A 14,749-nucleotide genomic window follows, 5' to 3' on the forward strand; every position below is an offset into this window, starting at 1 on the left:
CCTATGTTTTGAGATACTATGTTTTCAAGAAAAACCTTTTCAAAGAGTTACGTCTGTTTGTCTGTGGTATTATTTTCAATTTTAATCCTGGATTTAACTTTAATACCCCGATTGCGAAGATTTTCGAAAAGCACGCAACCAAAAGAAACTGCTCTCATACACACATTTGCATGAGCAATAAATGTCATGTTTATATTATTTATTAAACAGCGCAGCATTGAAATAGTTGCTAAAAACTGAAACAGATTCGCCTGTGGCTGTTCGGCCAACGGAAAAAAAAAAACAGGCCAAGGAGCGGAACAAGGAAACCAACCAGCTGCAAAAGGCAACTTTGATCTTCCAAGTGTGACAGAAGCTGACCAGTACCTTCATATTAAGCGGACGGTTTCGTCAGAGAAGTTGATCAAGTTTGCCCTCCGGATCAATGCATCGAATTGGGTTGGTCAGATCTGAACGCCAATAGCCACAACCTGCAGAACCAGAACAGTCTGAACAATATGCACCGGAACACGATTGCAGCTGGGATGGTGGTTCATGGACTGGAATAGGAGTGTCAGACAGACTTCGGCTCAGAATCAAACTTGAGAGTTGATTGAGCATCCGTCCGGGGAACTACACCATGTGCAGGTTTGGTTCCACAAGCGGTCAAGGAGGCCTCGCAGAACGACGTATAGGTGATGTCTACAGACAGTTCCAGTTTCAGCGAAGCAGGGGGGAGTTGAATTTTGAATGAATTTTAAATTTTGAAAGAAGATCAGACAGATATTTTGGGTGGACTTCTTAGTAGTTCTAGATGAACTTCAGGTTCCAAGGAGAAATTTGGAAAGCTCCGAGCGGACTTAACATAAGTTCCGGATGGAAATGCTGAAAAATTCTAATAATTTCTGAGAAAACTTCCCTGAAGTTCAGGGAACATCAATGAAGTTTCCTTGAAACTTCCCATAAATTAACTTGAAACTTCCAAAAAATGTTTAAGAGTCCTCTAGAATAAAAAGTTCCTAGAGCTTGTTTCAATTTTAGTGAACTCCCCTGCAGTTCCATGAACTTTTATTCTCATAAATTCTCGGAAGTTTCGTTTGCTTTTCGGCATTTTTGAGAACTTTTTAGAAGTTCCGTGAAATTTTCGGAAGAGGAATAGTTCAGTGAACTTCTATAAAGAAGTTCAGAGAAGTTCAGAGAACACCTGACGAGAAGCTCAAAGGAATTCCGAGCATAACTTCATAGAACTTCTGACGAGCAAGTCAGGAAAGTTCCAAAGAGAAGATTAGAGTACATCCGAAAATAATTTTGAGAACGTTCGACGTGAAATTCAGAAAACTTCTGATAAGAAGTTCTGATAAGTTTTGATTGATCGTTATTACATGTTCCAATTGTTGTTACAGCTATTTTATTATCGCTTTAACTTACAGTATGTCTGCAGAATGTGAGGTTATGTGATTACAGCTTATAAAAATCATTCGCATAGGTACTGCATGACTGCCGGAGTGATTCGTGATTTAGGCGTAATTTTTCCGTTTTAGTAGAACACCCAACGAAAGACACCGAATCGGTGAAGTGCCAAAATACCCAGAAAACTTTATCCTGGTATTTGATCGATAACAGGTCTTTGGAATAATTCCTGATCAACCGACTATCTTGATAGAATATCTTTGATTCATGATGTTATCTATCGAATAATTAGAAATCTGCAGAATAATACCGAATCGACTGGAAGAATTGCCAAACTATCATGAGAACATTATGCTGGTATTTGATCACTTCAAAGTCTTTGGAATAATTCCTAATCATCCTGCTATTTTATCAGAATATCTTAGACGCACGATTTGAGCTATTGAACAATTTGAGATCTTCAGAATAGTTACATACTTATCAACCAGAAGAGTGCTAATATACCCAGAGAACATTATGCTGGTATTTGATGAATTGAAGGTCTTTGGAATAATTACATCTGTGGACTTCAAAACATTCTTGTAAGCTTCAGAAGAGTTCAAAACAATTCACTTTAATTTTGTATATTTCACATTTCACAACGTCAAATACAACAGGGAAAGGTTTTGCAGCTGAGTTATTGATGAAAGAGAGAGTCGATGAAGATAATCGATCAATGCAGATATGACCTTTTGAAATGTTTATCTAGAATTGAGCTTTCACATTAACCTGGTTGCCAAATATGCCATTATTTACAACCCAACAAAATCAGTTCAATGACTGCACGCTAACTTGAAAGTACTCATTAATAAGTAAAAAAAGACCCATTTTGAAGAAAAGTGGCTTAACTCATTAATGATTAAACAATTTTACCCATTAATGAGTATCTGTTACCCATTAATGATTAACAATTACTCATTAATGGGTAACAGATACTCATTAATGGGTAAAAAATTTACTCATTTAATGAGTTAAGCCACTTTTCTTCAAAATGGGTCTTTTTCAACCATTAATGGGTACTTTCAAGTTAGCGTGTGGTACACTCGGCACTGCCAACACAATGAGAAAAAAATTGTCGCATAGTATGTGTGTAGATTGACCACCCCTTAACTTATGCAAGAGCATCGCGAGCTATCAGAATCGAGGGGCGTATAGCACCGATCGCATGATGGCATAATCCACACACTTTTTTTTTCCTCTGTTCGGGACCTAACACTACTGCGACCAGTAAATTGATCTATTGTAGTATATCCCGTGTCCTTAGTTTAGTGCATGTCGTATTACTCCATCACTATTGAGAAATTATGAAGTATTCGATTTTTTTTACAGTTGTCACTCTTGCATTTATCGCAAGGATCCGACTCTAATTGAAAGGTCCCGCTATTTATACCCTTCGGAGTGTTGAAATACCCTCCGGCGCGCCCCTTTGTCAATCAAAATTGGATTCCTTAGCAACAAAATTAAGCTATGACACCGATAATGACCATGCATCAGAACCCTAGTTTTAACCACTTCAAACTAGGGAACAACGAATAGAAGATTAGGAATCACATAGATTAAGACAACTAACTCATTTTTTTCCTTCTTTCGAGATCATCCTCGGTAGACAAAGCCGAGTCTTGTCACTATCAACAAGGCATAAAAAGTAACAAGGACTAAGATGTGTTCCTTGGATTACTGAAAAATCCTGTTCCCCTAGTTTGAAGTAGTCAGGACTAGGAATCGGTGGTAGATCTTACATCCCGTAACGTACCACGAAAAGGTGATCTACCCACATTACGGGGCAATCCACACACTTAGAAAAATTCATGTAAATTTAGGTACTCTGAGACTGACAAATACGAGCGTCTATTTTGACATAAAATTGAGTCATAACAGACGCGAAATTCAACTCAATCAAACGTACTTTCGAACTTTTGAGTGTCGGAGCACTTAATTTTACATGACATGTTTGTTTACGTCTCATCCTTTATGTCAAACATGGATTCCGTCACGTAAGATTAGGTATTTCTAAGTGTGCACTCCTTACTAGTCGTTACCAATAATGCTCGGGAGCCAATGAAGGGCCCATTTGGCACACATTTTCAGCTGATGTGAGTCATTCATCCAGAGCAAAAAGATTTTGTAACGCGTACTATGATTAAAATCGACACTGCAACTTGCATGAATGTTAACTTCCGCACCGTTCGAAAAAGTAGTGTAAATTTCTGTTCAATATGATGCACATAAATGGAGCGTCACATATCATATACGTTTACATTATATATCATGTAAAGTTCTGACACATTTCATGCAATGTAGCAAATATTGTATACAAAAGCCCATCTTTGTAAACAACATTGCACAGTGGTCCAGAATGCAGATTGCAGAATGCATTGTCATAAAAATGAGGGCCTAACTATAAGGAACAACTTTGTAGAAGAGTCTTTTAGTCTAAAGTTTCAATTTCAGGCTCAAAACATATCATTCCACCTAAATCTGCATTCTGTACCACTGTGCATTGTTAGCAAGTTGCTCGGTTGCGTGAAATGAAATACAAGTATACGTGAATGAATGTTTACATCACAATAAAAATTCGGAATTTTTATCTGTGCAATTAATTACACTAAATCTAAAAGAAGTGAATTAACGGCTAAGCTTAACGTTTTACAGCCATGGTATATTAGCACCGACAAACCGACATGACACTTCATTCCCGAAAATCGTAAACGGCCCATTTAAATGTGCAGTGATCCGAACTGTCAATACCACAGGATTTATTGATCTAGATAAAATGATTTGTCCAGAATAGATCAGACACGAACCAATTCATAACTTTAGCATGCGGGTTCATGGCTTAGCTAAATATTTCCCGCGAGCACGAAGCCAGATGTCAGTGGTGTGCTTTGGTCAGATTTTTTATTGTTTTTGCTATGGTCATTCATGTCGGTTTGTCGGTGATATTAGCACAGAGGTAACTCTAAGACCAGAAGGTCCTAAAGAAACGTGCTCAACTTTTTGGCTCAGCTCTGGTACTATCTTCGGTCCCAAGCTAATCGATGCACCCCTCGAAACGTAGGAAAATCCACGAACCCCTCATTTTATCTGTCAAACTTGCATAGCAATTCAAAACAAACTTAATGTAGTACTGGAATTTATACTAGAATAGGGTACGTTAATCGATTTGCTTGGGACCAATAGGCTAGTCAAGTAGTGAGCCAATTTCAAATCGATAGTTTCGTATTGATTGTTGATATTAGCTCGTAAGTTGAAGTTTTTTTTTATTTTTATTTTTTTTTTTTTTATTTTTTTTTTTTTTTTTTTTTTTTAACTCTTTATTTGTTCCAAATTCAAAATAAATTACATTTCATTTTTAACCTAGGTGCTCCAGTTACTACAGTAACTTACCAGCCTTAATTGTTATGATATATATCTAAGTGTTTTTACATTGTTCCTGTCTTGGCAATTCAGTATTTTAAACAGGTTTTTTAAACCTGCATGTCAGTATAACAATTGATAGCTTAAAACTAAATAACTAAAACTAAATCTTATCTAAGTATAAAGGGAATTAATCGTTGCAATTGAGGATTGTAACGATTTTTGCCGGAAATTAATAATTATTTTGTTGGACATTTGTGCTAAAGTCTCAACATTCGAAATTCTATGTACTTCGGTAGTACTGTACCAGGGAGGCAACTTCAAAATCATCTTCAGAATTTTGTTCTGAATCCTTTGAAGTGCTTTTTTCCTGGTAGTGCAACAACTAGACCATATTGGCACAGCGTAAAGCATGGCCGGTCTAAAAACTTGTTTAAATATTAGAAGTTTATTCGTCAGGCAAAGTTTGGATTTCCTGTTTATAAGAGGATACAAACATTTTATATATTTGTTACATTTGGCTTGAATGCCCTCAATGTGATCTTTAAAAGTTAATTTTTGGTCAAGTATTAATCCAAGATATTTCACTTGGTTTGACCAGGAAATTGGAACTCCGTTCATAGTGACTATGTGACTACTACTAGGTTTCAAAAACGAAGCTCTAGGCTTGTGTGGAAATATTATAAGTTGAGTTTTGGAAGCGTTGGGAGAAATCTTCCATTTTTGTAAATAAGAAGAGAAAATATCTAAACTTTTCTGCAGTCTGCTGCAAATAACACGAAGACTTTTTCCTTTAGCGGAAATGCCTGTGTCATCAGCGAACAAAGATTTATGGCAACCCTGAGGCAAATCAGGGAGGTCCGAAGTGAAAATGTTATACAATATAGGCCCAAGAATGCTACCCTGAGGAACTCCGGCTCTAACAGGTAGTCGATTAGATTTGGAATTTTGATAATTTACCTGCAGAGTTCTGTCAGTTAAATAATTTTGAACTAATTTCATAATATAAAGTGGAAAATTAAACTTTTTCAATTTAGCAATCAAACCTTCATGCCAAACACTGTCGAATGCTTTTTCTATGTCTAGAAGAGCAACTCCAGTTGAGTGGCCTTCAGATTTGTTTGAACGAATTAAATTGGTAACTCTCAAGAGTTGATGAGTAGTTGAATGCCCATGGCGAAATCCAAACTGCTCATCTGCAAAAATTGAGTTCGTATTGATGTGAAGCATCATTCTATTCAAAATTATTTTTTCAAAAAGTTTACTTATTGAAGAAAGCAAACTTATTGGACGGTAGCTAGAAGCTTCAGCTGGATTTTTATCCGGCTTCAAAATTGGAACAACTTTTGCATTTTTCCATTTATCAGGAAAGTATGCCAAATGGAAACATCTGTTAAATAATTTTACCAGGAAAGACAAGGTACTCTCTGGGAGTTTTTTGATGAGGATATAGAAAATACCATCATCACCTGGAGCTTTCATATTTTGAAATTTTTTGGTTATAGACCTTACTTCGTCCAAATCAGTCCCCCAGGAATCATCAAAAATATTTTCCCGAGAGAAAATATTCAGATAATCCCGAGCAACCTGATTCTCAATAGGACTAGTAAGACCCAAACTGAAATTATGGGAACTCTCGAATTGCTTAGCAAGTTTCTGAGCTTTTTCCAAATTTGTGATCAAAATTTTACCACCTTCTTTAAGCGCTGGAATTGGCTTTTGAGGTTTTTTCAAAAATTTTGTGAGTTTCCAAAAGGGTTTGGAACTCGGGTCTAATTTAGAAACATTATTTTCAAAAGTTTTGTTCCTCAGGGCAGAGAATCGCTTTTTAATTTGTTTTTGCAAATCCCGCCAGATAACTTTCATGGCAGGATCGCGTGTTCTTTGAAATTGTCTCCTACGGACATTTTTAAGACGGATCAAGAGCTGAAGATCATCGTCTATTATAATTGAATCGAATTTAACCTCGCATTTTGGTACTGAGGCAGCTCTTGCTTCAACTATAGAAGTAGTCAGAGATTCAAGAGCATAATTAATTTCATCTTTGGTTTGCAAAGGAATGTTTGGATCGAAGTTATATTCCATAAATGTTCGATATTGCTCCCAATCAGCCCTATGGTAATTGAAAGTAAAGCTGTTGGGATTAGAAATTATTTCTTGGGATATTTCAAAAGTTACTGGAAGATGATCAGAACCGAAGTCAGCATGGGTAACCAATTGGCTACAAAGATGACATGAATCAGTTAAGACCAAATCAATAGTTGAGGGATTTCTTGCAGAAGAAAAGCATGTTGGGCTGTTTGGATATTGAATAGTGTAATAACCTGCAGAACAATCATCAAACAGAATATTACCATTGGAATTGCTTTGAGCATTATTCCATGAGCGGTGTTTTGCATTAAAATCACCAATAATGAAGAATTTAGACCTATGACGGGTAAGTTTCTGGAGGTCACCCTTGAGAAAATTCTTTTGCTGGCCTACGCATTGGAATGGCAAATAGGCAGCTATAAACGTAAGTTGTCCAAATTTTGTTTCAACAGAAACTCCCAAAGTTTCAAAAACTTTGGTTTCAAATGAAGAAAGAATTTTATGCTTGATTCGTCTATGAATAATGATGGCAACGCCACCACAGGGTCCATCAAGACGATCATTTCTATAAATCAAGTAATTTGCGTCCTTTTTAACCTTATGGTCAGGTTTAAGGAACGTTTCAGTTATAACGGCAATATGCACGTTATGAACTCTCAAAAAATTAAATAGCTCGTCTTCATTATCTTTAAGAGATCGAGCATTCCAATTTAAAATGTTTAATGCTTTAAAATCCATTACTGAATTTTAAAGTCATGACAATATTATTAGCAAATTTTACTCCAGTTTGAATAGCATCAAACATGGAGTTAGATTTAAGCATATCAGAAATCATGTCAATTAATGAATTCTGTAAAAATTCCATTTTAGGGGCAGTAATGCTTCCTAAGTCAAAATTGTCAAAATTTCCGTTAGAACGTTGGTTAGTATTTTGATTTCTACCCGCTGCAATAGCAGCATAGGTAGCTCCATTAACTCGCTGAACATTGTTAGCAGCGAGGGGAGTAGGTACAGATGAAACATTTGAAGCAGGGGTGATATTTGTACCTACGGGTACGAATGTAGAATTTGTTCCTCGCTGACCGTTGTTAACAGCAGAGGAATTTGTACCTGGTCGGAAACGTGGAGCGTTTCCTACCTGTCGGTTAGAACGAGATTGTAGGATCGCTTTGCGAGTCTTACATTCCCAAAAATTGGATTTGTGGTTTTCACCACAATTTGAACATTTAAATTTCTTAGGATCTTCCTTCACAGGACAGCCGTCCTTTGCGTGAGAGGAATCACCACAATTCATGCATTTAGCTGGCATGTAGCAATTTTTAGTTCCGTGACCCCATCCCTGGCACTTACGGCACTGAGTGAGGTTTTGGAAATTTCCTCCAGTCTTCCTGAAGTGTTCCCACTTCACTCGGACATGGAGCATAAGGCTAGCTTTTTCTAAGGCCTTAAGGTTGTTTAGTTCACTAGACTTGAAGTGAACTAAATAAAAATCATTAGAAATCCCGTTGCGCGAATCGCCAGGACGGGATTTCATTTTCATTTTGATTACTTGGAGTGGCACAACTCCAAGTAATTTTACCAGTTCATCTTTGATCTGATCCAGGGATTCACCACTGGGCAGTCCTTTCATGACAACCTTGAACACACGTTCAGTTTTGGTGTCGTAAGTAAAAAATTTGTGCTTCTTCTCAGTAAGATACTTGAGAAGACATTTAAATCCGTCCAAGGTTTCAGCCAATACACGGCATTCACCCCGACGTCCAATTTGTAGTGAAAACTTAACTTTCACGAAATTCAAAAGTTCCATGCGAAGAGCATGGAAATCGGTAGTGGTTATCACAATAGGGGGAATCTTTTCCTTCTTGGCATTAAGCCGGGAAAGTTTACTAGAATTTTTCTTGGATGATGGATCATTTTCATCATCCGTGAGCAAATCAAATTGATTACTCAAATTAATTTCATCAGAAGGGGGGTCAAGAGTTTGCCCCTTTCTTTTGCGTTTAGGCGCCATGGCGGCAGTAAATTTTTTATTCAAATCGACTTCCAAGCAGATTACTATAAGAATCTGAAGGATCGAAGAGGAATTTTCCAAATCGATATCCAAGAAGGATTACCTCGGGTAGGGTCCAAACAAGGATCGAAGAGGAATAAGAGGAGTTGAACAAGGTAGAAAATTTTTACAGGTTGAGCACTGAAAAGTGCGATTATGCGATTATCCAAATCGACTTCCAAGCAGATTACTATAAGAATCTGAAGGATCGAAGAGGAATTTTCCAAATCGATATCCAAGAAGGATTACCTCGGGTAGGGTCCAAACAAGGATCGAAGAGGAATAAGAGGAGTTGAACAAGGTAGAAAATTTTTACAGGTTGAGCACTGAAAAGTGCTGTTTAAATTTGTTGTAGCTTTAGGTAGTAGTAACACTTCCTTAAGCAAAAAGCAAATAGATCCGCACGGCAAGAGAGCACGATGCGGACTGTAAGTTGAAGTTTATAGTTACCTAGCCCATATACCGTGTAAATATGTAAATTTCTGCGATATATAGCGCATGCTGTAAATTTACACGATATTTCATGTAACATTAAACGCTGTCCAGACTGGAGAGTTATAACATGTTATAACGGTTGTCAAATAATTGCAACACAGAAACCACCATCAAGATAGCGCTATAACATGTTATAACTCTGTAGTCTGAACGTACTATTAGGCGCAATATCGAATAAATCAGCCATGTTGTATGCAAGGTTGTAAACAATCTCGGTGTTTATGCGATTAACATTAAAGAAGTGGAGATATTACGCTACAGATATTACGCTACAGATAAAATTCAGATTTTTTTTTCTGTGTAGCAATCAACGTTTTCCTGTAGAAAATGATTTAGCATAGGTTTCCCGCGAAACAAGTGAAAACTTGCATGTATATTTTGGTGCAAGTCAGTTAGCTCATATTTATATAATTTTAATAGATCAATTTAGTAACATACTATTTTCAAAGAATTTACTCTGGAGACCTTGCAGAAGCCATAAAAAATTTGACTGAAATATTTTTTTTAGCTTTTTGGATGAGTTTTTTCCGTTTAATGTTGAATTTGAGTCAAAAAGTCATTTGTGGTAGGGGGATGGGGGCAAGAAGACCATGCGGGGCGAGTTGGGCCACCGTTCGTTTGGGCATAATACCTATTAACTCAATCTATTTTTTTTATAAACTTTATAAATAAAAAAAAATAAACTTTTGAAAATGTTTCTAATATGCATCTCCATGAAAACCGTAGCAAAATTCAATTACATGTCTAAGATAATAATGGAATTGTAACATTAACTTAAAATTTCTAGAATATTATGAGATATGCAGTTAAAAAACAAGCATTGCATTCACTATATTACATTTTACTGAACCGCTGGTTCTACTGCGAGCAATACACGTAACTGTTGCTAAAAGAACTTATGTTTCTATTTCACATGATTCCTGAATGTTACACACTTAGAAACAATCATATAAATTTAGGTCCTCCGAGACTGACATATACGAGCGTCAATTTTGTCATAAATTTGAGTCATAAAAAACGCTCAATTCAACTCAATCAAACGTAGTTTTCGTCGAGTAACGAACTTTTTAGTTTCGGAGCACTTAATTTTACATGAAATAATTGTTTACGTCTGATCCTTTATGTCAAAGATGGATTCCGTCACGTGTAAAATTAGTTATTTCTAAGTGTGTATTTTCTAGTGAAAACCTGTCAAAACGTTAACTTTAGGGTGCTTATATTGCCCGGTATGGTTGTTGATCGGAGTAAAAAACTGAAATTTTTCAAACATAATAATTTATTGAGTCTATCATATTTTATCCATATTTTGAACATTGTATATTATCAAACATATTCCAAAGCATGAGCATGATCACAGCTATCATACATTTATGAATGTTTTTCATGTGTTATGATGTGCTTTTCTTAGGGGACCATATTGCCCCTTTCTACCCTATATAGGAAGTGATATCGCCACAAACAACAGCAGTAACATCTGGTGGAAAATTAATGCAACAGCTTGTCTAAATGGTTAATAATTATTTTGAATAAAATGTTAAACAATAAAAGCATTGAAAATGTACTGCCCATAAAAACATAACTAACCCATATGAATAGAAAATTATGTAGAAATGGAACATTTATGCGTTTATGAGCAGAGTACATCGTTGATATTATATATTATATTTCACTTCAGCACTATTCACACAATTGAAAATTTCTTACATCCAATTCTTAAAATATGGCTCAAAAAGCCTCTACATGCGTCACTACCAAGAGATCGTCAGTTGCAATCACCCCACATGATGAAGTGGGCATACCAAATCTTACAGAGCTAATAAAATGTGACAGGCCTCTTTCGGACGCGCCCCTGAGGCTAAAGGTAAACTTTCCTCTTAGTCCCTCTTTCTCAACTGAGGAATTGTTGAATAAACCGACAAGCGGACATTTCTTAATTTGGACCTCCATTCCTTTTGGAATTGTGACTGCCAGCCAGTCATTATATGTCCAAACGAAAATAAATCACGACTTTTCATTCGACAAATCACCTGACCCCGAGCTTAAACTGACCAACCGGACCATGATCGGTATCATTACAAGACGTGACGGAGCTACTTTTAATGAGTGTTTTACCGCAGTTCTTATTCTATGAAAGCAGGATTTCTCTGGTCACAAAACACGATTCCAAACTTACCGACTGCTCCCCAGTCCGGGTGGGCTAAATTATTGTACCAGCCATCATACCGCTGCTTCTCCACATGACTCATCAGTCGATCTGCGAAAGAAAAAAAATAGACACACATAACGATCGTTAGAAAGATTAGACAAAACTAATGGCATATGGTGACTTGAAATGAGGTGTCGAAAGATGATTTCCATAAGGACACTAGTGGCCTCGCATGCGAGAACAAAAAATTGCTCGTTATTCAGATCGTGTATGAAAGATCGCCCCAAAAACGGTCGAACTTAAAATAGATTGACCCTCCTCGGGTTCAGTTCAGATCGAGTGATAACTGAATGGCAAGGTTGCTGTTAAACAAATTTCGCGATCATTAATCATGGGCGCATAAAAAGCTTTATTTGTTTCACTTGGAGCTACTTCTACTGTTAAAACCACCAACAGGTGGGTACTAATTTTTATTTCAGCTAACCGTCATCCATTACCGTAAGCCCTGAACGTAGTAGCAGACTTTCAGAAAATTAGGATAAATTGATTCAAAGCTAAGATAATTCCCCAAGAGCAATGAATGGATGGCGAAGGCTGTAAAAAAATAAGGAATCAGAATCCGGATTTTACGATTCTACAATGTTGATGGAGTCATAAATAACTGTTCATAACAGCAGTGTCTGGTGCAATATTTTTACGGATATTACTTGAATAATATGTTTGCCAGGAAAAAGTCCTATACTTATTAAGGGGATTTTTTACGCTTTACGAGTTTGCTTTATGACTTTATTATGAGCTGCTAGTAAAAAAACTGAAGCGTCAAAACAGGTAATTGATTCGATGAGCTTTCGTTTTCAACCAGCAAAATGTAAACATCAATAACAAAATTGAATGAATTGAAAGTGAGCTCCTGTTGCAATGAAAAGGTTATTTTTAATTTAGTAACATCAGCTCTAATAGCATCTAAATAAGTGTATTGTCTTCACTACTAAAAGGTATATGCAATCAACTGCCGTTGAATATAGCGTTTCTTGTTTTTCCCCGTAGGGTGTTAGTATCGGTTAAGAGTGTGATTATAAGTGCGGAAGTGCTAATAAAAGAGCATTTTTGCATTAAATTGATAAGATGCCTCATAGCCTAGTCAGTAAAGGCACGGTATTACCAAACCGGAGGCGGGTTCGAATCTCGGTCCGGTCGGGTTGGAAATTTTCTCGACTCGTATCATTGTGCTTGCCACAAATTCATGGCATCAAAAGCACTCAATTAATAACTGTGGAAATGCATTTAGAACACAATAAGCAGCTAGATATGCGAAAAAGAAGAATGATTAGGTGAATGAAATATTTTGAAGTAATGAAATTAGGTTGTAAGCAGAATTCTTAAATAAAACAGCAAAAAGGTTAACTTCCACAAAGCCGGCGCCGGTGGTGTAGTTGTAAGCGTGACTGCTTTCTAACACCCCAATGGGTCTGGGTTCAATCCCAGCCGAGGTCGGTGGGATTTTTCTGAGGCATAAAAATCTCTGGTCACGTCTTCCTTCGGAAGGGAAGTAAAGCCGTTGGTCCCGGCCCATGTGTGTTGAATGGGTGCGATATCCTACGCAGGTGTGGAAGCTGCCTTCCTGCAAATTCGATTGCCGTCAATGGATGGCAAACGATGTCCGTCGGTGATTGGCACTAGATTGCGGAACAGAGACCGACGTTAAATAAAGGAGAGAAGTTAACTTCCATTTAATTCCACTTTATTAATGTTCGTATCCATGACAGATACGTATTTCGACTACAATGTGCAGTCTTCATCAGTGTCATTCCCACTAAATAACTTATCAAAATCTAACCCTATTAAATACTAATTTCACAGGTATACAAATGAAACTACAATGTGTAGAATCGGAACCTACCCAAATAAAAACCAAAAATTTAAGTAAACTAAACGAGAAAAATCTATACAGCTCTCTAATAAGGAATGTGATCTTGAAATTTTAACCTAAGGCATGACACGACTCAAACTTTTGACCCACTATACTACCCATAAATGCATAAAAATCCCATGTGATTGTTTGGCAAAAATGAGTTATCTTTTGGAATCGATTAATAACTACCTGAATTTTAATATGTGCTGTTAATATTTGCTATTTTTACACATGAGACTCTTGTGCAGTAAAGGCAATTGCAGCTTCCTGATGGCATAACAAAAGTGAGAAACTTTGAAAATCATTTTCAAGAAAAACGAAATCATGCCCTGAAATAAAATTACCCCTTCACTATTGTAATTTTTTTATATGCGCTCCCAAATTTGATGCAAATGTTATACTGTATCATCCAAAAACACACGTTTGCCTATCATTCTTCAAAAACACCACCAATATTTGTGATTTTTGGGGTAAATTCTGGCTCTAAAAGACCTTTATAACAAATGCCAAAACAATGAGTTTAATTTTGCAGAGGCGTCGAAAACCTCAAAACGAACTTTTGCCGCGATCCTTACTCTAAACTGATTTGCTACCCTTGATTTGTATGTGGGCATAATCTAAACTACGTCTACGTCACTGTACACTAGACTGTTTCAGCGTTATATGGAAAATGTCAAGTTCTGGAATTTCAAACGCTACCCCCTGGAATGGTAGTTTGGGGGTTCAGGTCAGAAATACTCTGCCAAAATTTGAAGTTATTTTGTTCACGGGAACCTCTCGCTTAAAGGGTTTTATGTTGGTATGGGGAAAATTGACAAAATGTATGGGGGAATAAGCCACTTTCACATTCGCGGTTCTATGTGGCGCTGTTGTGGGTCGATTTTCTTCATGAACAAAATGTAGAACCTTTGGAGCCTATTGGGAACAACTTGGCTCAAGACCATATGTGAATCCGAGTTAACTCCGAGAAGTTATTTGAGTTTCGAATCAACACCACCTGCCTTACTATTGGTGAGGGCCCAACGCAGTTTTTATTTTTACAATCAGGCATACGAATAATAATGTTTGCATCGGTATAACTTTTTTGTTTCACAATGCAATTGGCTGAACTTTTCACAGTAAGTATTTTTTTTTTTTTGAAATTATGGTCTACTGAAAGTTGGAACAGATTGGCTAGGTGGTTCTGGTTTTATTCCGGGTTTCTGAGAGGCCATCGGGGGGATACCAGTCGCCTAGAACAAGGTGATGCTGAAAATCAACAACAACAGAC

At 36.9% G+C, this 14,749-nt stretch overlaps 1 protein-coding gene across 3 annotated transcripts in view; it reads right to left on the reverse strand.

Annotated features, from left to right (window-relative positions):
- Positions 1-14,749, reverse strand: part of Duox (dual oxidase) — a 111,837-nt gene that overhangs the window by 15,279 nt on the left and 81,809 nt on the right. For all 3 annotated transcript variants that reach the window (XM_065237472.1, XM_065237461.1, XM_065237481.1), the window contains exon 3: positions 11,595-11,675. In XM_065237472.1, the coding sequence (XP_065093544.1) occupies positions 11,595-11,675 (81 nt within the window). The remainder of the gene's footprint in view (positions 1-11,594; positions 11,676-14,749) is intronic.

This window comes from Ochlerotatus camptorhynchus, unplaced genomic scaffold (genome assembly GCF_037179485.1).
Source record: "Ochlerotatus camptorhynchus isolate MF236.1 unplaced genomic scaffold, CSIRO-AGI_Acam_v1.1 ptg000043l, whole genome shotgun sequence".
Taxonomy (NCBI): domain Eukaryota; kingdom Metazoa; phylum Arthropoda; class Insecta; order Diptera; family Culicidae; genus Ochlerotatus; species Ochlerotatus camptorhynchus.